The sequence below is a fragment of the Misgurnus anguillicaudatus genome, chromosome 16 (assembly GCF_027580225.2).
Source record: "Misgurnus anguillicaudatus chromosome 16, ASM2758022v2, whole genome shotgun sequence".
In the NCBI taxonomy this organism is placed as follows: Eukaryota; Metazoa; Chordata; class Actinopteri; order Cypriniformes; family Cobitidae; genus Misgurnus; species Misgurnus anguillicaudatus.
The window spans coordinates 26,099,723-26,123,869 of NC_073352.2; the positions used below are offsets into that span (position 1 = coordinate 26,099,723).

Below are 24,147 nucleotides of genomic sequence, written 5' to 3' on the forward strand. Positions count from 1 at the left end.
ATGTGAAGATGACATTACATTAAGTGTACTGGGATGACACATTTAATACTTTTTCCTATTTTGAAGTCAAACGGTTGCCTTAGAAACAACCAGCTGCTCTACACATCCGTGTTCCATGCAAATATCTTGACACTAAGTTTTAGCTGGTATTTTGAGGTCCTGATGAAGGACAGGGATGTTTGCAGTGGATGGATGAATGAGGTAAACAGATTACCTCACACAGATACCGATGGAGGCTGAGGGTGGATTACTTGCTGTCTGTGGATTGTGAGAAGGTCATTCAGTGGCAGATTATTGTCTCAGACTGTCAGTCACACGGGATTGGAGAACAAGAATGTATTTTGCATGACAAGGTAATTTTGATTGTGTAAAATTCAGAAATAATTATGAATCTGAAGAGGTACACTTATACATTCACCTAAAGGATTATTAGGAACACCATACTAATACTGTGTTTGACCCCCTTTCGCAAGGTGCTGAAAGCATTCTTTAGAAATGTTGGCCCATATTGATAGGATAGCATATCATCTTGCAGTTGATGGAGATTTGTGGGATACACATCCAGGGCACGAAGCTCCCGTTCCACCACATCCCAAAGATGCTCCATTGAATTAAAATCTGGTGACTGTGGGGGCCATTTTAGTACAATGAACCCATTGACATGTTCAAGAAACCAATTTGAAATGATTTTAAGCTTTGTGACATGATGCATTATCCTGCTGGAAGTAACCATCAGTGGTAACAAGGCATGATGGATCCATGTTCTCATTCTGTTTACGCCAAATTCTGACTCTACCATCTAAATGTCTCAACAGAAATCGAGACTCATCACACCAGGCAACATTTTTCCAGTTTTCAAATGTTCAATTTTGGTGAGCTCGTGCAAATTGTAGCCTCTTTTTCCTATTTGTAGTGGAGATGAGTGGTACCCGGTGGGGTCTTCTGCTGTTAGCCCATCCCCCTCAAGGTTGTGCGTGTTGTGGCTTTACAAATGCTTTGCTGCATACCTCGGTTGTAACGAGAAGTTATTTCAGTCAAAGTTGCTCTTCTATCAGCTTGAATCAGTCGGCCCATTCTCCTCTGACCTCAAGCATCCACAAGGCATTTTCGCCCACAGGACTGCCGCATAGTGGATGTTTTCCCTCTTCACACCATTCTTTGTAAACCCTAAGAATGGTTGTGCGTGAAAATCCCAGTAACTGAGCAGATTGTAAAATACTCTCAGACCGACCTGTCTGGCACCAACAACCATGCCACGCTCAAAATTGCTTAAATCACCTTTCTTTCCCATTCTGACATTCAGTGTGGGGTTCAGGGGATTGTCTTGACGAGGACCACACCCCTAAATGCATTGAAGCAACTGCCATGTGATTGGTTGATTAGATAATTGCATTAATGAGAAATTGAACAGGTGTTCCTAATAATCCTTTAGGTGAGTGTATATATGCAAAATACTTAAGGTAATGGATGCCAAAACATAAAAATGGCACAAATTACAAAATTTTTATTTTTAGTTCCAAAAAGAGCAATGCTGTTAGGTACAACAAACAGTTTAGTCCTCAACCTTTAAGTATGAAATTACTTTCTAGCATTGCTTCCACCAGAACATAAGATAACAGAAAAGCAGTAATCTGATTTTTACAATGACAATAAAATATACATATAATTCTCATACTTTAATCCATAGTAGTGACTGAGGTACTCTCAAAATATGTTCACTTGCTATTTACCTCTTTTAATAGAGGAAAATTGTGGACCGATTGGCATTTTGTTTTGACATTCACATTTCTTGACATTCACCTTCCACAAAATAAAATCAATTTATAAGCAACACTATAAAACTGTATAAACATGGCATTGTACTATTACTTATTAGATTATAATGAACATGAAACTCAACAAATAATTATCATATCAAACGATATAATCTTCTAGTATATGATTGGTCACAAAATAGAATTTCAAAATACACTGACAAAAGGCATTCAAAAAACAAAACACTCCAATTTAATACAATTGATACACCACTTATGTAAGGAAGTTATTTTCACTTCTCTTTTTATGGCTGGCTTAAACATGCGAATGTCATAGTAAACAAACAGAAATACTCTAATGTACATCTTAAGACAATGTGGTAAGTCAGTGCAAAGTTCAGCTGGTTTGGCACCTTATTTATGAGAAATGTGAGCTGAATTATTAAACAGCCTGACGCAAGGGCACAAAACCCTTCCCTGACACTCAAGAGTTTTATGACAATGTACTATAATATATCTATAGTCTTCAACTGAGGTATTAATACGTTAAAAATGATTATTTCTAAATGGCAACATCAATGGTAATCCTGTTTAGCACACTATTTTAGGCGGGTGCCTAAAAATTGGCAAATAAATATTTTGCATTATGTTATTTCAATATTAATAAGTTATAAGCCTTTACTAAATGATGCTGTCTGGTTTCCACTCCCACACCATTTTTGAAGACTAATTTGTAACACGTTCATGCTACAATTAACAGGATGTTCTTTCTTTAATAAGGTGTGATACGGAGACATGTCCATAAGCAACACACCAGATTTTAAGTCTGAAATATGCCAGCTTGCCAAGGGCAAACATCTTTGTCTTCATTTGGAATGCTTTACACTTTTTGCCTCCTTTGGTAGATATTCTGCAAAGCAGAAGATATGGAAAAAAACATTCCCATCATAGTGCTATGATTTTCGGAAGAACCCTCCGGGCTAAACAACCTCTTGCAATGATGACAGACTCAAAGGATTCTTAACTTTCATTCCTGAGCAGTTTCAACAGTGACGGGATTTAAGTTCACCCGATTCGGTTGCCGCATATTGTGAAGCGGTCGATCTCCAGCAGGTCTTTATTTGAAGTTCTGTGTTTAAGTTCAGTAGATTCTGGTTCCTGGCTGGTGCTCCCCTCTTCTTCAGGGGTAGGGGCTGGGGGCGGATCATTGGTCAATATAGTGACAACAGGGGGTGGAGCTGGGGGAAAAGGCCTTGTCCGTGGGGGCGGTTGCTTGGTGATGGAGGGCTCCTGAACTGTAGGTTCGCCTGAAAGAAAGAACGATGGCCAGTATATCAAGCTGGGCAGAAGCTTTACAGGACTATTATCTATTTATAATCTTATTTAAACCAATATGTTGTTGTTATTTGCTTGGGAAAAAAGATAGTGTTTAAGCAGTTCACTCTGTTTAACATCTTTTGAATAAATTTAGTTGCACAAAAAATACTGACAGATTTTTTTCATTAACAGGTGTACTGTATTCCTTAAAGGTGCAGTGTGTAATTTTTAGAAGGATCTTTTGACAGAAATGCAAAATAATATACAAAACTATATTATCAGGGGTGTAAAAAGACCTTTTAAAATGAACCGTTATGCGTTTATTACCTTAGAATGAGATGTTTTTATCTACATACACAGAGGGTCTCCTTACGTGGAAGTCACCATTTTGGGCCGCCATGTTTCTACAGAAACCCTTAACGGACAAACTTTTTTTACAAAGTTGTCTCAGACGATGACATGTTTGTCAGGTGGTGGCTATCGTAGCTTCTCTATGTGTTTCAAAAGCAAGGGGTGTGCAGTGGACTGAGCCGTTGGTTGCAATTCACAACCTCACCACTAGATGCCGCTAAAATGTACACACTGCACCTTTAAATAATCCAAGCTGTTACCTGAGGATGGAGGAGATTTGGCCTTGCTGGCTTTCTTGGGACTTTGTTTTTCGGCTTGAACAGTCGGCCTTTCAAATAACTTTCCCTCCATGTTGGCTTCCTTGACATAGCCACAGGACTTTCCCAGCAGAACTATACTGTTCAACACTTTCAGTGTTATTAATCTGCAGAATCAGACAAAATCAAATGACTTCACCCAGCAGTGTTTAATTACTTACATTAATTGCTATTTTAATACACAGTAGGAGAATTGTATAATTTATTCAAATAAACTAGGTCTGTGAAGAGCTGACTGTATGCTGATGGAGATGTCCTAATTTCACATGATGTGATGGCAACAATTGTTGCGTAATGAATTTTACCCAAGATAAAAGAGAACCACACAGACAGATGAAAGAGCACCCTGGATCTTCATTGAGCTCATCACAACTCGAATCAGCTGAAGGAGGAAAAAAACGCATCATATGAAATCACATGCTATACGTAAACCTGCAATAAGTCACATATATAGAGTGTATGCACGTGACGTCACCTTCGGCGAAAGTGACTGCGGTTACACCCACTGAGTGGCAAAAGACAGAGCGACAGCATTTGAGTACAGTGTAAAATCAGCGAAAACACAGGGAAAACGCGTCTAAATGGGAAAAAGCTGTTGTGTAGACTGTACTAATAGATTTAACAAAAATTTCGGAGCTATCGTTTTACAGACTGCGATAGTCCACAGACCACAGGTGGGTTGACAAGTTGCTAGGGTCACTATCAAGCAGAGGTTTTACTTTACAAATTTTTTCAAGTATTTGTATTTTATCGGTGTTTGTCTTTGGAAAACATACATTCCAAAGTATATTATCATAATTTTTACTCTATTATATTTCATAAATACAAGTTTTTGTTTTACATTTAATATTTAAGCACATTAACATACTTCACTCAAGTAAAAGTACACAATTTTAATGTAATTAGGTAATAAATCACTTTTAATATGCAATATAAAAGAATAGACAGTATGATTCTACACTGCAAAAAATGATTTTCAAGAAATACATTTTTTATTATTTTTGTCTTGTTTTCGGTAAAAAGATCTAAAAATTCTTAAATGAAGATGCTTTTTCTTGATGAGCAAAACGACCCAAAAAATAAGTCTACTTTTTAGACCAAAAATATCAAATTTAAGTGATTTTGTGCATAAAACAAGCAAAAAAAATCTGCCATTGGGGTAAGCTAATTTTTTCTTGAATTTAGTGTTTAAGAAAAATGTTTTTGCTTACCCCATTGGCAGATTGTTTTGCTTGTTTTATGCACAAAATCACTTAAACTTGATATTTTTGGTCTTAAAACTAGACTTATTTTCTTGGGTCATTTTGCTCATCAAGAAAAAGCATCTTGATTTAAGAATTTTTAGATATTTTTACTGAAAACAAGACAAAAATACTAAGATTTTTTCTTGAAAATCTTTTTTTGCAGTGTATGCTTTAGAATGTAGTAAAGCAATTTTTTCCCAAGACAAACATCCTAATAATGCACAGATGCTTGGAAAATGTAACTAATGTGTATTGTCTGGCATTTTGCAGCACCCGCTATAAAAAAACAGCCATTTTGTTGAACGTTTGCCACTCAACAGGGCGTGCTCCGGTGTGGTCACAAGGAAAAGTGATGTCAATGCATACCCTCTATTTGTAGCAATAACCAACAACATATGTCTAAAGAGTCACATTTTTTATACAAAAAAATAATAATTTGGCTATTAAGTAAAGATCATGTTTCATTAGGATATTGTGTAAATGTCTACCGTAAATATATAAAAATGTATCATTAGTAATAGGTAGTGATGCACCGATGTATCGGCCGCCGATATTTATCGGCCGATTTTTGATGAATTTGAAACCATCGGCATATCGGCAATAGCACGAGAAAGGCCGATACCGATTGTTTATTAATTAACTGCATAAAGAAATCCATTATATGTAAAAAAAATGAGTTAATGTTGTTAATAAAATAAATGCTGAATAGCAAAAACCACCTTTGAAGGCTGTCATGCTGTCTTATTATATTTGTTTTAGCTTAATTTGTGCCTCTCTTATTATGTTGGTCAGTTGAATGTTAATTAGATCCAATCCATGTTCATTAAAAATAACTTGATGCAGAAATAAACTAGCTAATAGACCAACTGTATAGTATTGTATATAAGTGTTTAATATCGGTATCGGACACAAGTTGTCTGTTTAAATCGGTATCGGCCCAAAAAAATCCTATTGGTGCATCCCTAGTAATAGGTGTTGGTAAGGACTTTATTTGAACAAATTTAAAAGGAGATTTTCTCGATATTTAGATTTTTTGCCCCCCTTAAATTCCAGATTTTAAGATAGTTGTATCTCAGCCAAATATTGTCCTGTCCTGACAAGAGATTATATATATTCAGCTTTTAGATGATGTACTGAAGAATAAATCTTAAAAAAATTTTTTTTGACCCTTATGACCGTTTAATGGTCCAGGACTGTTTTACAGGTCTTACCACTGTTTATACTACAAATGTGATGGTATCAGGGATAAATCGTGGCCTTTATCAATTAAATCTATATAGTTAGGTTTGCTAATAACTGACACAGCTTTAAAAAGTCTTCTCACCAGTACAGCCAGAGGTAGAGGAATGAAGCCCATCCTTCTTGCCACTGAATCACTGTAGTCTGTGTATGCCTGTGTATGTAACAGATATAAGTGCCCAGACCTTTTTTTGTTGTTTACAGAGAGTAAGGTTAGTACATAGATGAGTAGCATTTCAATTATATATGTGTCAAAATAAGGATGTTATGTGTAGTATAAAAAACAAATGCTTGGTCTGGACAAGTTTACACGTACATTCTGTTGACGACTGCTGACAAGCTCAAAGGCCAAGCTGGCTTTATATTCACTGTAGACCTAAAGAAAAAAAAGGACATAGCTTATAACTACACAATTGTGTAAAGAAGCTTTGACAACCAGGTGAAACAGATCCATGGCTCTTACATCAGCTGTGATGTCATTGAATTTAGTGATAAAGGCGTGCTTGACGACATCAACAGCAACCTCAGAAGCGATCACCATCAAGACATCTGGGAGAAGCACCCAGAGGTGATCTGCAAACAATATCAAAACCACAAGCAGAATATTTTATTATTTTATCTGTTAAACCAAGTAAATTCAACATTAAAAACGCATGAGAATCATCATTTTTTATCTTAAATCCAGATCCAAGTTCCAGGAAAACTGCTCCATGTTCCTCAGGCAAACGATAAGGAGTAATACATAATTGGTGAATCGTTCCTTGATATCTGCAAGACAGAAATGTAAATACAAAACATGAACTACACAATGGCATACTGCACCAGGCTTTTGGTTTAGATCAAAGGACAGTGATTCGTACGATCCATGCATGTTTTCCAGCAGGTTGTGTATGAATAGTAACTTGATGGATTATTATATCACAATGGCCTGGATGAATGACTACAAAGCTTATTGGCCGTATTGAGAGAATAGGTGCTGATTGCAATGCATCAGTTTGTCTTTCATAAAGAGCATGGGGTGCTGATGGAAAGAGACTCTTAAAATGCACCACAGTCTGTCAGCATCTTCCTGAACGTTATCAGAAAGCTCTTGAGAGGTTTGATTAGCATTTCAAAAAGATGCTAACAGTTCAGAGTCAGCACAGACATGATGTTCAAGACAGCTTCACCTGCTTGCTACAGTATCAAAGCATCTTTTATTAAGATGACATAAGCCTTACAATTTCAAGAACTAGAATTACTGCTGTAAATATAATCCCTGTATATAATCTACAGAGACAAGAGCGCGATATCTGATTGGACAGGAGTGCTGATATGATATGAAGCTCCGCTGCAACAACATTTGAAACAATACTACGGCAAAGTTATCGATTTCAGGTTTCACATCATAGTAGATTGCACTAATATACAGTCATAACTAAGAATATGGGCCTATGATTGGTATCGGCAGATAAAAGGCATTTTTCCCCACTATCTTTGGATTGTATAAAAACAGCCGAAGATCAGGGCAGATTATACAATGGCATCAAAAGCACGGTTTGTACACTTTGTACTTCTAGGATTTCAGAGCATAATTTCACACAAGGAGTAAAAACCAAATTATCAGTAACTATCGGTAGATGTCATTGTAAGTAATCGAATATCTGGATTGGCACAGAAATGCTGTATCGTTACATCCCTAACCATAACGCATTATTAGAAATATCAGTGCAGGGGTGTGAAGGGATATTGCCTTACCGCTGTTAGACATCTGGAAGAGGTTGTTCTTCTCAAACTTCTTGAACACGCTTCCCTTGATTTCCACAAACTGAAACAAAGACATATCTTTAAAAACGTTTAATTCAAAACAGCAATTCTTGTTTAAAGGTGCAATGTGGGACTTTAAACTGCATCTAGTCGTAAGCGCTCTCCTCCCTTTTACAATGCATAGTGAAGCTATGGTAGCCGCCACAGGATAAGCATTTCATTATCGGAGACAACGTAGTAACAAAACGCGATCTATAAAACAGTTTGTCCGTTTAGTGCTACTGTAAAAACATGACAGCGCGAAATGGCGACTTCAATGTAACTGGACCTGCGGTATGTACATTAAAACTCATTCTAAGGTACACTGCAAAAAATGACTCTTACTTATTTGTCTTGTTTTTAGTACAAATATCTAAAAAAATTTAAAATTAAGATGCATTTTCTTGATGAGCAAAATGACCTAAGAAAATAAGTCTAGTTTTTAGATAAAAATATACAATTTAAGTGAATTTGAGCTTAAAGCAAGCAAAAACATCTGCCAATGGGGTAAGCAAAAAAATCTTGAACATTTTTCTTAAACACTAAATTCAAGAAAAATTCAAGAATTTTTTTGCTTGTTTTATGCACAAAATCACTCAAATTTGACATTTCTGGTCTAAAAACTAGACTTATTTTCTTGGGTCGTTTTGCTCATCAAGAAAACGCATCTTAATTTAAGATTTTTTTTATATTTCTACTGAAAACAAGACAAAATTACTACGAATTTTTTTCTTGAAAATAAAAATGACTTTCTTACTTAGTATTTTTGTCTTGGTTTCAGTAAAATATATAAAAATTCTTAAATCAAGATTTATTTTCTTGATGACCTAGGAAAATAAGTCTAGTTTTTAAAGAAAAAATATAAAATTTAAGCGAATTTGTGTTTAAAACAAGCAAAAAATCTGCCAATGGAATAAGAAAAAAATTCTTGAAATAAGTGTTTATGAAAAAAGTAAAGATTTTTTGCTTTTTTTAAAGCACTAATTGACTTAAATGTATAGTTTTTGTCTTAAAACTAGACTTATTTTCCTAGGTCATTTTGCTCATCAAGAAAATACATCTTGATTTAAGAATTGTTAGATATTTTTACTTAAAACAAGACAAAATACTAAGAAATACATTTTTTGCAGTGCAAGTCTCAGATTGCACTGCAAACAATGATTTTCAAGAAAAAGTTTTCTTAGTATTTTTGTCTTGATTTCAGTAAAAATATCTAAAAATTCTTAAATTAAGATGCAAGAAAACGCAAATTTTTCTTGAAATTTTCTTGAATTTAGTGTTTAAGAAAAATGTTCAAGATTTTTTGCTTAACCCATTGGCAGATTTTTTTTGCTTGTTTTATTCCCAAAATCACTTAAATTTAATATTTTTGGTTTAAAAACTAGACTTGTTTTCTTGGGTCATTTTGCTCATCAAGAAAAAAGATCTTAATTCAAGAACTTTTCGATATTTTTACTGAAAAACAGGACAAAAATACAAAGATTTTTTTTCTTGAAATTCATTTTTTCAGTGTATACAGTGCTTCTATAAGTATTGGCACTCCTATAAAATGTAACATTTTGTACTTTTGTCTCATGTTTACCTTTTAATGTTATACATTTCTTGACTGCACAGCAAACAGAGCAATTTTGCCTGTATTGTCCAAATACTTATAAAGGGGAAATGTTAGCTTAGCGTAGCGTAGCGTAAGTTCTACCAGGAAACTTGAATGTTACGTCATTCATTTCACAAGGCGCAATCAATCACTCCTGATTCTGATTGTATATAAGCCTCGTACTCACTTGTCTTTGCGTTCGCAGATACTGATGCCAGCATTTACACGCTCGATGTTCAGTGCATATGTACACTAAAGCGTTGTTACCTGTAAACACGCCGATTCAAATGATGAGTGATTTTATCGGGCATTCGAACTGTTTTCCTGGGATTTTCTCATCTCATCTCGTTTCGTTTCACCTGCACCATCGCGAGGACCTCTCACAGAAGGTTAAAGACTTAAGAGGGAAGTCTTCAAGCTTCCTTAAAAGTGTGTAACCCTGCAGTACACAGGGAAGGATACCACAGGCCGTTTCTTTTATGAACAGTGCAAGAACATTTGGATGATCTGTAAAGTGTAACCATAATATTAATTGACTGTCGCACACTCTGAACGCCCGCAGCAGATGTCACTAATCATCATTGATTGGCGAAGCGCTGCACGTCCTGCACGCTGGCAGTCGCCGTGGCGGCTTTGGAAGAATGCTTGATATCTACCTCATCACAGGATCTTTGTCTTTCATCTACAATACCAAATGCTCCGCTTATTATTGGTTTTAAACCGTACGCGAATGTTTTGTGAAGCAAAGACATGGAATCGACTTGGATGAAGAGACTATTGCTCGCGAAAATTTCACACATTAAATACGGTGTGTATGCAATGCATGACATGCTGCAAACAGGCAAATGACGCGGTCTAATGTTCGCGTGTTTCATTGGAATAAGGAATGCGCAAAGTATACGAGCTTCATCTGAACTGTCCCTTTCAGTGTTTCCCTAAAACATCAATAATATAAGGTACTATTTATTCATGTAACAGGTCTTGCAACGTCCTATACCTGCTACGGTACTACAATGCAAGTTGCTTAATGCCTAACAGTATTCATGCAAACTGTTCATATCAAATGCAAATATTCACGTTAGATCTTCACTCACCTGACCCTAATTACAGACTTTAAGGATACGGGGATACGCTATTTTACGAACTTTAAATCTTATGGTAGGATACACCATTAATATATCATTGGAGAATAAATCCTGGTCATACAGCGTAAAGTTTTCAAGCACACATTTTGCTGAGCAAATCGTAAGTGTGTGTGTGGTCGAATGGCAACAGTAATGCATATTGTCAATTTTGAGCACGGGGTTCAGCATAAATGTTTCCATCTAAAGCTTTGTGCTTTAAAATCTTCAGTTATGCACATGTATAAAGTACGAGAATGCATCAACTTTTAACTGTACTTTTCAAATGAGACTTTATTCCAGATCTCAGTCAACTTCTTATCCGAGCTCGGTTGCGTTGAACGTCCCATCTATTTATCTGGATTATCTTCTCCTAAGGTAAGCTCTCTTATTCACTATACTGGATTGGCTGATATTGCACATTACATGCTTTTACAACCGAAAGATGGCAATGACCATGTCTAGCGTGACATGGAGACGGAGCTGAGGTTGTGTGGTGTATTTAATACAATTAAAACGTGCATTGTGTTATGCTGCCTTCGCGTGCTATGGGAAAGATGATTTTTTCCATTTGTGAACTGGTATTTACCAGCGTGTTGTGTTCAAGTGAATTTTCCATTTGGGAACTAGACTTTAACCGTTGGCTGCGTTCAAGTGCATTTTCCATTTGTGAAATGGTATTTAACATTGCTATTGTTGTCATTAGGAAAATGAAAGATGGACATCCGGACCTGTTATTTTGGTAAAACAATTTTAGATTGCTTAGTTCATCTGCTACAGCATGAAGATGATTTATTGAAACTGAAACGGTAAATAATACCATTACATTCTGCTGCTCTCCGCATTTTGAAAAGGTCAAAGGTAATCTCATCTCGGCAACTCGGGCATCAAAATATTTAATGAGTTGCCCAGGGAAAACGCCACATGAGGGGTGCTCATGTGCATTTTCCAAGTGGGATTTTGGTATTTACCATAATTACGGTAGCATGTGAAGGCTGCATTATTCCTGAGGACTTGCCGTTGTTTTGGTCGGTGTGCGTTCTGCGGATGTCTCAACAAAAGTTGAGCCTGTACACCCTCATGTTGAGTTTGTTTGTTATGCAGTAGACCTCACTTATAAAGTTGAAAAACGCGCGCCTTGCCTCTTTAAGAACACGACAGGTTGCGTCAGTTTAAACCATTTAAGCGCATTGTGCTTGTTTGCGACGCAGGCACCCAGAGCATGCGCATGGGTAGGCTACAGCGGATGTCTGGACACTGGTTTGAAGATGTAATGTGACTGCTAGCTTTTAAATCACAGCACGTAATTCAAATTTTAAGTGCTGTTGAACGTGGGCAACGTATGTTTCACCCGAAATGGTGGTGCACCAGATATAACCACAGAATACAAACACATTTCCTTCTTGTTTTAACATGGAACCCAATGGAAATAATGTCTAAATATTTCTCCGAGTGTTATGTTCGAATATAGTGGTGTTCGATTATCTTATGTGTTTCAACTATTTAATTCTAATCGTCATATGCTGTTTTAATGAATTCCAACATGACTGAAGAATTGGAATGCATCTGAAATAACTTGTTTCTAATTGAATTCTATGTTCTGTTTAAAGCCTGGAATACACCACAGGATTTTTGCACTCCAAGTTTGTAGCAGCAAACGCATTGTGCGGTGATCATGCTGAATTTCTGACACCGTCAGAAAACTTGTAGGCTATCTTGGACGCAAGACCAGGAAAACGTCCGTCTTTGAACTTCTCCCACCGTACGACACTGTACCACCGACGAAGAGCCACGATCATAGAAATCATGATGACTGTTTCATGATGGAAATCTTTCGTCTGGGAAAGTAAAAAATCATGCAGTTATGATTCTAAATGATAACTTTACAAGAAACTTTGTCTGGAACTAGATGCGTACAATCCACTTACTCTGCATCCTCAAGAAAATAGCGAAACATGCATCAACTTTCCATATAACCACATTACACAGGATGCTAGGATTTAAACCATTATAACAGCACGGATCGGATTCATACATGAGGCAAGCTATTTTAAAACTATATACATGTTTTTACACAGACTATGGGCATGCAGTTCTATAAGTGCTTTATTTTCAGGGCCTGCAATACCATCAGGGCTCTTTATCGACTTCCAGGAACTCTAATTGCAAACGCTGCAAGGATTTGAACATGCATTATTGCTACATGTATAAGAAATAAGCTTTCGTTAGTATTGGGCCGTGTGCACTTACGGCGTGCACGCAGGTTGTCACGTTTCACGTCCGCGGTCATGTGTTGTGCGGACATCGATCGGTTCTGGAATGCCAGTGTGGCGGAGGATCTTCATTAAACAAATAATTCAGAACTTCTTAAGTGCATATCATGTAAGACTGTTAGCACAAACATGTCACGTTTAATCATGCTATTATGGTTAGTCAAAGTTTAAGCTGTAAACTTTCATCTAGAAGGCTATTACTTTCGGAGTACGTCCATCTATCAACTGCACAAACCTACTGATACCGCTCCTCAGTTTTTGGGGGGTCTAATTTACATCGTAAACGGAGAAATTTATAATCATCTGTGTGTCATGGCGAAGCAGGCAAGACAAGGCAACGGATCCAAATGCATGGTTTATTTCTTAAAAACCCAAAAGTGCACAAAGCAGAACCAGAATGAAGACCAGAATACAGGACTAAAAGTGATGACAGCAAACTATACTCGACAAAGGACAACTGAAACAAGGACTGTATATATTCATGTGGGTAACCAAGATAACAAGACACACCTGGGAAACAATCTAGAACAAGGACCAACAAACTACAAGAACTACAGACATGGATGACATTACAGAACTTCAAATAAAGAGTACAAGACTGGGGAAACACAAGACACGACAGTGACACCGTGCAATCTTTAGCATCAGTCAGATTTGTTTGTAACCATCTAATCTTCTCCCTACTTTTATAGTGACAATATAAAAGCATGCATGCATCAATTGTCTCTCTTCATCAGAAGCCGCGCTCCTAATTTCACCGTGTGCAGGAAAACACTGATATTCAATTCAATAATCAAGGTATGTCCTAAACAATTACTGGTGGTGGTGGCGTATTCAACCATGCTATATTATGGCCTTTGCACCATTTATATCATTTCTCACTCTGGCATAACGTTGCCTTCTGCGGCCTACGCGGCCTCTCTGCTATCAAGCCTAACAAGGCTTTAATTTCCGGCCTGCACGGCCTCTATGCTCTCAAGCCTAACGTGCCAGCCTTCTACGGATATCCTCTACTGCTGACGTCACGGTCAACATTTACAGACATGTTAATGGTATGTATCTTTTGTCAATACTGGTGGTGGTGAATCTTATTGCAAGCTAAACTGTTGGCTTTTCCTACTAGGCATATCGTTGCCTTCTACGGCCTACGCGGCCTATCTAACCCTGGCATATCTTTGCCCTTCATGGCCTACACAGCCTCTCTCAACACGGCATATCGTTGCCTTCTATGGCCTATGCGGCCTTTCCCACTCGGCATATCGTTGCCTTTTATGGCCTACGCGGCCTATCTCTCTGGCATATCGTTGCCTTTTATGGCCTACGTGGCCTATCTCTATCTGGCATATCGTTGCCTTCTATGGCCTACGCGGCCTATCTCTATCTGGCATATCGTTGCCTTCTATGGGCTACCCGGCCTATCTCTATCTGGCATATCGTTGCCTTCTATGGCCTACGCGGCTTTTTCTCTGGCATATCGTTGCCTTCCAAAGGCCTACGCGGCCTTTTCTCACTAGGCATATCGTTGCTTTCTATGGCCTACGCGGCCTATCTCTGTCTGGCATATTGTTGCCTTCTAAAGCCTACGCGGCTTTTCCCACTAGGCATATTGTTGCCTTCTACAGCCTACGCGGCCTATCTTTCAGCCTATCTCTCCAGCCTATCTCTCTCTGGCATATTGCTGCCTTCTACGGCCTAAGCAGCAATCCCTTGGCCTCTTACGGCATCCGTCAATGTCAGTAGATAACAATTTGTCTTATCTCTGTTTCAGGAACCTCTAAGAAACACTGGTGGGTACCGATCATCGTGATCAATTTTTGGGGATTAGATTCTGGCCTGTCTTCATCTTCAGACAGGAACTGCAAGAATCCGTGACCCCCGGATTTGAACTATGGTCGGGGCCTACGCCAAAGAACTATACTGTGTTATATTCCAGCCTTGGTTGCTAACTACTGTTAAATAAACTCATATCAATTCTTAACCTATCTTCGAGTCTTTCTGGTAGAACTGTATAGTATTATATTTACTTGACGAAATGAAGTAATCTTGTTCAGAGAATTCTGCTGTTTGTGTGAGGATATACGTGTACACACTTACGTTGTTGGACATCATGATGGTGAGCAGTGATTTGTTATGAGAGTTGAAAGCAACATTTAGCGTAGAGGCCTGAACCATGATGAGGATAGCATGAAAAACTGAGACAAAATTACATTGAGGAAAAACATAGCTACAAAAAAATATCATAAAAAGAATCAGATCACCACAAAATACTTATCATTAGATTATATCATGAAGGATACAAACATAAAAGACGGCCATGAAGAAATGGGGAATGACACCGATGTGGGCTCTCTTCCGTGACTTTGGCTCAGTGGCCGTCCAATACAGAGCGTCCAGAATGTCCTGTCCAAAGGACGAGAAAAGACGATCTGCCACCTAAAGATGAAATCACACTTGAAACACAACACATAAAACACAATCTATTGTCATTTGTGATTGGGCAGCAGCTGTGCGGTACCTCCAGCATGTTGTAGATGATATAGAGTTTGATGACTGACTGACCCCGGATCAGGTGGTACATCATGGCATAATCGACGTAGTGCATCATGAAGTAACACAGTATCATGATTAAACCTTTCAGTAGGTCACACACCTGAGCAGGCTGCAGGAACCGAGAGCCACTGACAAACACAGAATATGTTTATCAAACTCAGAATGAAAAAGATGCTTATAGTGCTTAATAAACACAATTAAAAATAGAACGGATGGTTTACAAAATGAAAAAAGACAAAACTGCATTCAAAACACCAACACATTGAATAAATGCTGTAGTTATGCATGTTTTTCCAAACCGATGAAACACAACTGTGTGTTTCTTCAACTATGGACTGTTTATGTTCCAGGGAAAGATTTATTATATTATTAACAAATTATAAAAACCCTTTGAAATCGTTTTTATACACAAGCTGCATGACTTCCATAATGCAGCAATAGTTGAAGAAACACAGAGTTAAAGGAAAAACATCAGGAAACAACTCAAGACCCATGCAGATCTTTGATATATGGTTTTTATGTATGGAGAAAATAACAAAATAATTTAATAATGACATCTATAACATTTTGCTGTCTTCACAGCAGGGACACTTTTACTTAAGAATGACGTAGGAATGAGTGCCAACAGTTTTATTTCTGAAGCTGAGCTGTGATTCAGAGCAGTGCGAACATGCTGTGTCTGGGATGTGAGAAATTCTTTACTTGAGGCATCCCACTTCACCTTATTTTGACAAACCAAGGCAAATGTTTTTTTAATAAACTCAAAGTATGCTGAGATTCAACTACACAATGTAAAAACTAGTGTTAGACAAAAGCCTCCAGCACCTGACCATCCAATTGTTGTATATAGTGATAAAACACTACACCGTGGCGGCCAACACACTGCGGTGCCCGATATATGCGGCGACCGACAAACTGCGGTGCCCGATATATGTAGTTTTTTAGGCAACATTTGACCACCACACTGCGGTGGCCGATATATGCGCCAACTGCCACACTGCGGTGGCCGATATATGCGGCGACCGACAAACTGCGGTGGCCGATATATGCGCCGACCGACAAACTGCGGTGGCGGATATATGTAGCTGTTAGGCAACTTTTGACTTCCACACTGCGGTGGCCGATATATGCACCGATATAGGTAGTTTTTTAGGCAACATTTGACCGCCACGCTGCGGTGGCCAATATATGTAGCTTTTAGGCAACTTTTGACCGCCACACTGCGGTGGCCGATATATGTGCCACCCGACAAACTGCGGTGGCCGGTATATGCGCCGACCGACAAACTGCGGTGGCCGAAATATGTAGTGTTTTAGGCAACATTTGACCGCCACGCTGCGGTGGCCGATATATACACGCCGACCGCCACGCTGCGGTGGCCGATATATACACGCCGACCGCCACGCTGCGGTGGCCGATGCACACGCCGACCGCCACGCTGCGGTGGCCGATGCACACGCCGACCGCCACGCTGCGGTGGCCGATACACACGCCGACCGCCACGCTGCGGTGGCCGATATATACACGCCGACCGCCACGCTGCGGTGGCCGATATATACACGCCGACCGCCACGCTGCGGTGGCCGATATATACACGCCGACCGCCACGCTGCGGTGGCCGATATATACACGCCGACCGCCACACTGCGTGGGCCGATACACGCCGACCGACACACTGCGGTGGCCGATATACGCCGACCGACACACTGCAGTGGCCGATAAACCGACCGACACACTGCGGTGGCGATATACTGACCGACACAACAGACAACACAACAAAGTACAGTACATACTGTATGTTATGGATGGACCTGATAGATTCTCAGTTTGATACTTGCTAAACAAAAAGGTAAAGACAGATTTGATTGTAGCCGGACAGCTTCACTGTACTGTACAGAAGGCCATATTGCCCTGTAACAAGTAAATATCAGCACACTGTCTTCATTACACAGTGTGCACTGATCCACAAGCAAAGAAAGATTTCCTGCTTTGACAGACCATTACAAAAAAGAAGTGCCGTGGTTTAGTGATGTATCAAATGAAATTGCACTGGTACTTGGATATATATAGAGCATTGATCATGTACCATGATTTTAAACAGGTATTCAATGCTTATTGGTGCTTATTATGGTGCTTTGTGTGTTAGTTTAAGCTTTCCACAGCTAAAGAAATGAGAAAATATGGATTTTTTTTAAACAAAGAGATGTCAAGGGGATGCTTTGTTTTTATTGCCAGAGCAAAATGTACTCGGTGAGGATAATTATGAAGCTTTTAATGCAGTGCACCAAGAAATTTAAAAACAATTTCTACACTTTTTAAATAAGAACCTCAAGCAAAACGGTCCATTTACTAAAAGACAAATGACAGCTGTTTGTTATACAGAGCTAATCTCTCTGTAAGCAAAGACTCAACACATACAGTACAGCTTTAAATTCCAATTCTGCTTGCCAAAAATTGTGCAGATTTGTGTTTTAGAAACTTTTATCCATTTTATCCAAACAGTCCAGCTTCTAAAACATACAGTGCAATGTAATGTAGCACCTCTGTATTAAACCAGCACCACATACTTAGATACACAGAGCTCTCTCATTTATTACACAAGCACCCACCTCGACAGGCAACATTTGACAGTTAAACTGAGACGTCATCTCTCAAGCTATACCATTCAGGAACAGTTATGATAAAGATTTATCAAGCAACACAAACACACATGCTCATTATGAAAAATGTATGAACCAAACAAAGATTGATGAATGGGATTGTTTGAGCTGGGTCACAGTGACGGCAGGCATCCTACCTGCTTCGTCTGCAATAGGGGCAAACATTAGGGCTGATGAGAGGAGGGAGAGGCACGCATTAGAAATCTTAGTCTTACGAGGAAACTTCAAAAATCATATGCATTCGCTTATAACCAATAAGGGTTAATATAGAGGAGAGCAAGATTTAGTTAGGGAAACTGTCTGAAAGCTTTTTTTGAGAACTCTTATTAGTTAGTCAGCCTATAAGATAGTCAATTTATTCGTCTTGACATATTTGGGACAAGCCCCGCTTTGGGTTTTAACATTACATCATGTTTTTTCATCTCATGTAAATATGTTAAAGCAGTTATTTCCAGTTCCCACTGCCCAGTGATACACATGCAACTATTTATCGAATGTTTAAGGCATCAAGGAATTGACTGAAATGTTTAACATGATCCTAAAAATCTTAATCTGAAGGTTTATGTTTGCTTGAAATTACTTTTGCAGACAAAATATACTTGTGCTAAACATATTAATTTATTTTTATTAGTAGGGCTGTCACGGTTATGAAATTTGGCTGATGATTAATTTTCTAATAAATAGGCTTTATGCCCAGCTGCACTACTTCCTGAACTTCAGACAGCTCCTTGTTTCCTGTCTGCCATTATTGGACAAACTGATTAATCCAGGTGTGTCTGATTATTGTTGTTGTGACTACTGAGGTCACGCACACCTGGATTAATCAGTTTGTCCAATAATGGCAGACAGGAAACAAGGAGCTGGCTGAAGTTCAGGAAGTAGTGCAGATGGGCATAAAGTCTATTGTGATGATTAATTGCATGTTTTATTGCTTTGCCGTTTACTTCTCATACATTTTTTGTATGTTCATTAAATAATTTTCACAGATTGTTTACCTGCCATTAAATATGATTAATACACAAAACACATATTTAAAAGTATGTATTTAATAAATAAATATATCTTTTAAAATATGAAAATTCTTCTTAAGAAATAAACACAATAAAGTGTTTGAAAAATAACTGAAAATAAAAATGCAATCAAAATAAACTGACTATACCAGAACAGGCATTAAATAGTAGCCAATCCTATTAAGGTCATATTAGTACTGGACCACGTCTGTAGTGCCTGCAAAAAATAAATTCCTTACAGATCCTTAAGAATAGCGTCCTTCACTTCCCTAAATTTGGAATTGCTGTTTGGAAATGTATGTTTTACCTGGCAATTCATACTACTTATCAAAGTTTTGCAGCATTTCTTTAAATGCTGTTTTTTCTACTGTACTGAATGGTTTTGCAATGTATCGTGTTACACTGTTAGTTAAGGAGCGCCATCTGATACTGTCTCGTTTATATAGGCGCTGCAGCTCCCCCTTGTGTTTTTAGAGAGATGTGCAATCATTGCGGTGATCTGAAATCATTGCGATGAGGTCAAACTATCGCGATGAGACGATTATTTAATCATTGTGACAACCCTATTTATTAGAAAACAAAAATTGAATAAAAAAACGAAATAGGTGACCTGGGCTGCGTCCAAAACCGCCTATTTCCATACTATACAGTAGGCAAGACGAGAAGTATGTCCGAATTCATGTAATATTCGAAAAACAATAGGCGAAAAATACCCGGATGACCTACTACTTCCGACAAGATCCCTAAGTGTTTATTCGATGGACACATGCTATGCCATGATCCCTCAGTAGAGGAGTTATCCAACAAAGAAGAAGAACGAGGGGCGTTGTTTTTTTTCAAAAATGTCAGAAAGCAAAAACGCTGCTCTTTTCAAATGCAAATACATATATTAAACAGCTGTCCCTTGTTGTTAAATTTTGCTTGTTTTAGTTAAAAACTACCTTCTTGTTACACTGAAAAAAATTATTAATTGAATTTAATCAATATTTTAAGGTAAGTGGTTGCAATCAATTTATTTAAGCTACATTTAAACAAAAGTAGTATATTTTATTTTACTTTACGAATCTTTTTTGTTTAAATGTAGCTTAAATAAATTGATTACAACCACAACCATTACAACCAAAAAATTGAATAAATTCAATTAATAATTTTTTTCAGTGTATGGCGAACAATTTCAACATGGTGGATGTTGTACGTCCGAATTCATTCTTCCTATGGGTTCACACCAGACGCGAGTTCAATGATTTGCGCGAGTAGATTACATACAAGTCAATGCAAAGACGCGATCGGACGCGTCCTCACATGGGGCGATGCGAATGACGAGATATGCGTGTTTGCCGCGAAAAGACGCGCTATTCGCCTAAAACGCATCTTCGCCCAAGTTGAAAATATTTGAGCGAAAAATTCCCATGACACGAAGTTAAATCCCGCGAGTAACACGATGCCCCGCTTTTGGTGTGTACGAAGCATAACTATCCATATTCATACTATATAGTACCTACTGTTTTAACGATGAGAAGGTACTTTATCTAATTCAGTACTACCTACTGGCACAGTATGCGATATCGAACGCAGCCTTGAATTGAATAATATGTCAGTGTAAATTCAACCTATACTGGTCTGTAAAGATTTTCAGTTCAATTCATCACAGTTTGCTGTAAAATGCAGTCATTACAGCATTTCTCATCGAAGAAGCATCAATCTCAATAGCCTTTAGTAGTAGGATCCTAAAAAGTTAATCTTTTTCAAACTGCAATAAATTAGTGCTAATAAATACATTTTTAATGGTGTGTGTGTATGTGTGTTACCCGAGGCCACAGCAGGGAATGGTCAAAAACCTCAGGACGGCCAGCAGAGTTCTCAGGGGCAGCAGGGTGAGCACATACAGAAATGCATCCAGGCAAAGGAAGAAGCCAAAGATCATCAACTGCTCAGAAGAATATGAACAGTTTAGTGAGCACATGCCTATTCACAAAACACATTTCCAGGACTTAAAAACAATGCATAACTCTGCAATGCATAAATCTGTGAGCTTGGTTTGCATTCAGCCATAACGATAATGACATCACAGTGACATCATCTTTCTCTGATGCCTCTCGGTCCATATCCTAATGCTTCACACGCTTGAGCTCACTGAGGCATGTGATGTCTGGAGGCTCTGAATATGTCTGCCAGCGATCTGTAACCTTAAAATCTTCATCTTTCGAGAGACCATTAAAAACAAATTAAAAACGTAAAGATGCACCGCAAGCAACCGGCTCTTTAAACACAGAGTGTGAACCCCGGGGCCAGCGGATACAAAATCAAGTGAGCCTGTTAAACACAAACAAAACAACCCTGTGAGAATGCAGATATGAACATAAATCAAAAATAGGAACATTTCAGCCTTACCTGCTCAGAAAATACACACTGGGTGATGCCAACCATTATGAATTGCTTAAATACATATGATCTGTACTTCCTAAAGAACCATCAAAACATGGGTGACTAAATCTGACAGCTGTTTTTAGCTTATATGGTGTATAGTCTGTCTGTACTGGTCAGGATCAGTTGCACCACCGCTAGTCACATGCATGTGCATTCTTAACAGAAAGGAGATACTGTTTCCAGGTCAGTACCTAAACCGTGTCTCACTTGTGTGTGTGTGTGTCTTTGTGGAGCTCTTTTTAAGGTTTGTGGGGCGGGGTAGCTCCAGGGTCACAGAGCAGTCTTTGTGTGCGCATACCTCAGCTGTCAACATGCCCACAGCATATTACCGAAACCTATGTGTGTAGTCCTGGTCTTTGGTTGTGGGTCTAAAATGCTGTAATACCCGAGATCAGACATTACTACCCATTATTTAAAAGTCATTACTATCTCTTTGAAATTGTATAAATGGTTTATAAAATAAATCATGCGTTCTAAACAAAGTTTTTATTAACCCGATATCGCCATCTAGTGGCAATAAACAGTTCAACACTTTCTGTGGCTTTTTAAGGGCAGACACAGGACTGTTATTTCATATAGTAAAATCTAAAAAACCCACAATATTTAAAGGTGGAGTGGGTAAGTTCCTGAAATAGATTTGGAAAATAACACTGGATGAATAGTGGCATCTCATGGAAATGTAAACATGCAAAGTACCATAGTAAACATAAATAGAAAACACAGACACACAGTGTTCACATAAATCATCTTATAAATGGCCCATTTATAGTTATGACATATAACTGTTGTTATACGTACATATGCGCTAGATATTTGGCTGTTTTTTAATAATCCCACCCATGCAGGCAGAATTTTAAAGATTTTTAGGTTAATTAAACCATTACATAAACAATAAAATATGCAGTTAAAACATATTTTATAGTTATCTTTTCATAGTATACTCGTTTTCAATTTTTTTTATCAATCATAATTTGTATGCACTTAAATATCATGATAAGTTCATGGAATTGCAGAGTTCTTTCTTTCCCTATGCAATTCCAGCATCCACACTGCAAAAAAATGACTTTCAAGAAAAAATTCTTAGTATTTTTGTCTGGTTTTCAGTAAAAATATCTTAAAATTCTTAAATTAAGATTCTTTTCTTGATGGTTGCATACCCGGGGCTCAAACCAGGGATCCTCTTGCTTTGCTATGAGGCAACAATGCTACCCAATGAGCCACTGTGCCATCCCCGTACTGCGAATTTCTAAATGAAACAATGGCAACAGCACAAGTGACCCTGTCTGTAATCCAGTCTAGTAATCTAACTATGGGATTAGAAACATCGAAGTATAATTTCACCTATTGGTGTTTTCTTAAAAAGAAGAGCATTATGTACTCTACCCTTTCTAGCTCTCTGGGTATCCTCATACAGGTGTACACTCGTTCCCTCCGCTCGGTGTACTTGGCCTCATTGTGTTCCAGAAAATAGCCTCTGGTCAGCTCCGCACACATGAAACGCAGCATAGAAGGCTCATCAGGCTCCTCTGCGTCTGTTAAAAGAGAGAGAGAGAATATATATAGTATATATTATAAATAGTTTGAAACAAACAAGTAAAAGTTACTGGACAACTACTAGCTCCTGTTTCTTCTTTTACACGCAAAACTTACTTGACGTACAGCAAAGATTCAGGTGGTAAACGTATCACTAAGTTATTTGTGCAAGCTGGTTTGTTCATCATTGCATTAGTTTTAAATGTACAACGATGACCACATGTCTATAATGCATTGTTGAAGGACACCCTGGGTTACTCTGGTCCAGAACCAAAGAGATTGTTTATTATACCAGTGTTAGTGTTACTGTTTCTGTGTTACAGTAGGTCGGGGCCTAAAATGACTTCACTTAAGCATCAAATGAGCACTTTGAACTTGACTCTAGATGGGAGATTTCTAATGCAATAAGTATCTGGGAAACTGGTAACAATAATAACGGTACTGTAACATTCAATTCATTAAATCTAGCCAGCAAGCTTTAGATCAAAACAACATTTTTAAAACTAAATGTGAAAGAAGTAAACACATTGGCGGATGCAGGGGTAAAAACAGGTCAAGATGATGTAAACTAAAGCCACGTTGGAAAGTAAAGGCGAAGGTCAGTTGTCAGATGCTTGCGCTCACCTGAGAGCTCGCGCTGGTCGTCTTTAACTACAGGTTTCCCGTAAAATCCTAACGTTTCGGTCATCTTCACCGCCGGGGGAGCGATGTTTGCCCTCTCTGATCTAGAAGCACCTGTCCGAGAGCTTTTTAGCTCTCTGTAATCATCATTTTCTGGATCTTTATCATCTGAAACACCGACACACAGCGACTCCGCCATCTTCGCTGTGACGTCACCGCGCGCGCACGTGATATTGATAAACAAAAAATACGGCGTATTGAAACTAATGATATGAAATAGTGTCTGTTATATAGATAACTGTATAAATAACTATTATAGAAAGAGTATAATAGAAATTATAATACCTTAAA

The 24,147-nt window shown here is 38.2% G+C and overlaps 1 protein-coding gene across 2 annotated transcripts; it reads right to left on the bottom strand.

The window, feature by feature from the left end:
- Positions 1 to 1,482: 1,482 nt before the first annotated feature.
- Positions 1,483 to 24,038, bottom strand: tapt1a (transmembrane anterior posterior transformation 1a). Of its 2 annotated transcripts, XM_073854400.1 has the most exons (15): positions 23,800 to 24,029; positions 23,026 to 23,174; positions 21,024 to 21,142; positions 18,343 to 18,375; positions 15,511 to 15,673; positions 15,293 to 15,428; positions 15,090 to 15,187; positions 7,960 to 8,029; positions 6,907 to 6,990; positions 6,686 to 6,792; positions 6,539 to 6,598; positions 6,308 to 6,376; positions 4,045 to 4,121; positions 3,683 to 3,846; positions 1,483 to 3,061 (listed from the first exon to the last, which is right to left on the bottom strand). In XM_073854400.1, exons 1-15 carry the CDS (start codon positions 23,993 to 23,995, stop codon positions 2,820 to 2,822), a joined length of 1,767 nt encoding a protein of 588 aa, XP_073710501.1. In that variant the 5' UTR covers positions 23,996 to 24,029; the 3' UTR covers positions 1,483 to 2,819. The 2 variants fall into 2 exon arrangements, with proteins under 2 accessions (XP_073710501.1, XP_073710500.1); XM_073854399.1 differs by lacking the exon at positions 18,343 to 18,375 and having other exon boundaries at positions 23,800 to 24,038.
- Positions 24,039 to 24,147: the final 109 nt, after the last annotated feature.

What these genes read in the sequence shown, in the direction of transcription:
- tapt1a (XM_073854400.1), bottom strand. Translation starts at nt 23,995, where the DNA reads ATGGCGGAGTCGCTGTGTGTCGGTGTTTCAGATGATAAAGATCCAGAA. An exon ending in CATGGCCGTCTTTTATGTTT is followed by an intron (nt 15,188 to 15,292) that starts GTATCCTTCATG and finishes ATTTTGTCTCAG; the next exon opens with TTTTTCATGCTATCCTCATC. An exon ending in TCAATGACATCACAGCTGAT is followed by an intron (nt 6,599 to 6,685) that starts GTAAGAGCCATG and finishes TTTTTTCTTTAG; the next exon opens with GTCTACAGTGAATATAAAGC.